General features: G+C 35.1%; 1 protein-coding gene across 1 annotated transcript in view; it reads right to left on the reverse strand.

Annotated features, from left to right (window-relative positions):
- Positions 1 to 347: 347 nt before the first annotated feature.
- Positions 348 to 3636, reverse strand: part of SCCPDH (saccharopine dehydrogenase (putative)) — a 41071-nt gene continuing 37782 nt past the window's right edge. The window contains exons 10-12 of the mRNA XM_007458076.1: positions 2870 to 2981; positions 1523 to 1604; positions 348 to 453 (exon numbers count right to left, since the gene is read on the reverse strand). Coding sequence (XP_007458138.1) covers positions 348 to 453; positions 1523 to 1604; positions 2870 to 2981 — 300 coding nt within the window. The remainder of the gene's footprint in view (positions 454 to 1522; positions 1605 to 2869; positions 2982 to 3636) is intronic.

Raw genomic sequence — 3636 nt, forward strand, 5'->3', positions numbered from 1 at the left:
AAGAGCAGCTGCCGTCTTACATGACCACCAGCCTGGGCGTGTCAGCCACAGAGAGAGCCACCCATCCCACCCTCTGATCTTCCAGCTCACTTAAAAAACTGACCTTGAATTCTTCAATGAAAAAGTCAAATATTAATTTTTTCTCACAAGCAATAAAATCACAAAAATCAGCTAAGATTTGAAATTTAGGGTAAGCTAGTACAATTCCCTGCTTTTACTGTATACATAGTTTAGATTTGACAATCTTTTCCACATATAGTCAGACAGGCTTATAGAAGAATTTCAAATATCAAATTAAAAAGCTGTTAATTCATGCATTTTATGACTTCGGTTAATTATTCAAATGTTTAGACTTCAGAGCTGCTAATGACACTAAATTCAATGCCACGTTGGTTGAGTCTGTCAATCAACTTTGTTCTGGAGAAAGCTGCTCCAGGAGTGAAGACCCCACCCCTGTAAGACAATAACAAGATGAAACAGTGCACAACGCCCAGCTCCAGCCCTTTCCTCTGCTAGTGTGATTTACTGGAGGACTAGCTATCGAATCAATGCAGAGCTTATGAAAACCTGATTCCTGATTCCGTAATGGACTGGTTTTGGTTCCATTCCTAAAATCAGCCAAATGAGCAAGTAGCTATTATTCAAGAGTAAACTAGTACCCAGCAAACCCGTCTAGGTTGGTTCAGTGACTAATGAGACTGTTTCCATGATACTGGTGTGTGTGTTGGAAGGGGCACACCGAGGGTTATTAACCCAAGTAACAGATGCTGTTTATAAAGTCAGCCCTTAGACTCAGGAGGATTAAATATGCACATGGGCAAAATAAATTTAGGTAATCAATTATTACTAAAGCATAAAGAAGACAATTTGGATGAAAAAGAGAAGTTTCTTTAAATGTAATGGGTAACATTTAGAAAATGCTAAATATTTTCAAAGAGTATACAAATATTTGAAGAAAATTTAATTAGGTTTCACTTTATATAATTTTTATGTTTATTACTTACTACTGTTTCAGGTCAGACCTAAATTTATTTGTTTCTAAGCCTGCAGGCCTATGCTCATTTGTAAAGTTGGCCTACTTTTAGGGTAACAGCTATATGCTCCAGAAAGATAGTTCACTTGATACTTACCTAGCCAGGATGCCATGAATCAACTCAATGCTTGGGGTCAAGGCTCCCACTGCCAGCTGGGTATCATTCAGCATGGATTAGGGGCTCCTGCCAATAACATTTAACTACAGGGACATTTTTTTTGAGTAGCTGACTTTGGATCTGAGTTATTTTCAGGAGGAACTGAAGCATGGCTCTCAAACTTTTCTGTCTCCTCTCATGTACTTCTGCACTGTTCCTAGAGGCCAATAAGGAACTGTCCTTCTCACAATATTAAGTTTACCTCTATCTTTGGATCAAAGGTTTTGTAACTGCTTATGTAAAAACCCAATGCCTGAAAACTGAACCAAGATAAGCTAAAGTACAACATAAATGAAAAAGATATCTTCAAATTTGAAGAAAACCAGACTTACGCCTTAGGAAGATCAGAGGCGTCAGTTAGTAGAGTTATGGCTGCCTGGACCATGGCTATGGGGGTAGCCACATAGCCAGCTTCTGCAGATAACAGGTGATGAAAGAAAAAGAAAGTATTCATAAAATATGCATTCAACACCACCCAAAAATCAAATGGTAGATTTTATATCTAAGTATCAGTGTACAGAATTTCCTCAATAAATACTCTGTTCATGCAATAACAAAAATAACAACATTTATATAGAACACTATTTATATAGTGTTCGGAACTGTATTAAGTGCTTTAAATCCATTAAACTCATTTAATTCTCCTAACAGTCTAGGCTAGTACTATTTTATACTGATTTTACAGATGAGGAAACTGAGGCATAGAGAGGTTAAGAGACTCATTCAAATTCACAAAGTGAGGTAGTGGTTGAGCCAGAATCACATGCAGGCAGCCGGCTCAAGTCCACACTCTTACCAATAATCCTAGGTTTCTTGTTTCTCTATTCATACACTACACTGATCTTTATCAATCAAATACATCAAACTTCACTTTTAAAAAAAGACTCCATTTCTTAAAGAACAACTGAGTAACTCTCAAAGAAGTCTAATTTTAAGAAGTAACTTTAAAAGAAGTCTATAAACAAGGAGGACATTAGTGTTTATATTCATGTTAAATAAGAACACAGCTTTTCTTAAAAACCCAGGTGGAAATTTGAAAAAAAGGCAAGATGCAAAGATATCTTTGCTATTGGGCTTGATTAAAACTGCACAACAGACCCCCTGTGATCTATTAGGAACGATGGTAATTAAACTTATACTATAATTCACAAGTGGGATTGTCTCTGTACAGTCCTCTAAAATTTACAGCATAAGTTATTGAATGTTTTGGAGTGACAGTTCTTTTTAACAATCTATCAAAACTTTTACCTTGCCCAGAAAAATGCACATGTGCACACACTTTACAAACAATGTCAGGGTGATCCAGACTCCAAAGAAAGCCTGGATCACAGCTTTGATTATGTTATAACTACACTGCTTTAAAGTGACCCTTAACTATAAGAATAGAACAGACAAATATCAATCAGCCCCTTGTCTTCTTAATATTAAAAATTCCATTCAGAATTACTGAATCATACTGAAAGAAAAAAAAACAGAGAGACACAACAATAAAATTGAATGATACCAATAATTCCAATCCTTCTTTTGACAGAATTATTTATCATTATTACTTAAATAATTTGTGCAAATTTATTTCTAAAACAAATAAACTTTAAAAAGAAACTGCTGTAATAGCACACCACTTTATAGCTTAAGACAATGTAAAACTCCCAAGCATTCTTAAGTCACATGTGAAATACCTGGTCCTTTCACCTGAGTACAAATTCTGATATTTGGTTTGTTCTTATCAGGACCAAAGCCTTGGCTGTACCCTTGACCAAAAAATGTCAACGTAAATGATGAGGCATCAATCTGAGGAAAAGAAAGCAAAGGGTTTATTAAATAAATATGTCATTTCCTCCTTGAACACAATAAAACCTACTAATATACTTCATATAAGACATTTTCAATAAATAAAAAAATCAATATTCTATCTGCCAGAATATCCTGTCATCCTTTACTTAAGCATGGAGCAAAAAATAATTCTTTGAAGAACAACAAGTTTTGCTGACTGGAGTGATGTTGAGAGGAGGGAGGTAGTAAGGAATAAAGCTGATATAAAGATGAGTCTTAGGTTGTGGCTGAAAGAACAACAGCACCACCAGAACAGGCAGTTTCAGAGGAAAAGCTGGAGGTAGTTTTTATTTTAGGATAGAATACGGTACTCGGGCTTTAGATATCTGTTTGAGGTGACAAGACAAAAATAGTCAACAAGTAATGGCAGTATGGGCCTAAGGTAGAGATATAAAATTGCTCCACTTAGAAGTGTAAAAATTTGATTCAAAAATTAAATTATAGAAGATCTATCCAAGCATCTGTCACAGTCACTAAATTTAGAAATAAAATAACAAAGCCATGGTGAACAAATTTTTATTAAGTATCAACCAAGGGTCAGACACTATGTTAGGTCCTGAGACATAAATAAAGTATTAATAAAATTAAAAGAAAAGAAAAAGAAAAGGCATTC

The sequence above is a fragment of the Lipotes vexillifer genome, unplaced genomic scaffold (genome assembly GCF_000442215.2).
Source record: "Lipotes vexillifer unplaced genomic scaffold, Lipotes_vexillifer_v1.1 scaffold1315, whole genome shotgun sequence".
In the NCBI taxonomy this organism is placed as follows: Eukaryota; Metazoa; Chordata; class Mammalia; order Artiodactyla; family Lipotidae; genus Lipotes; species Lipotes vexillifer.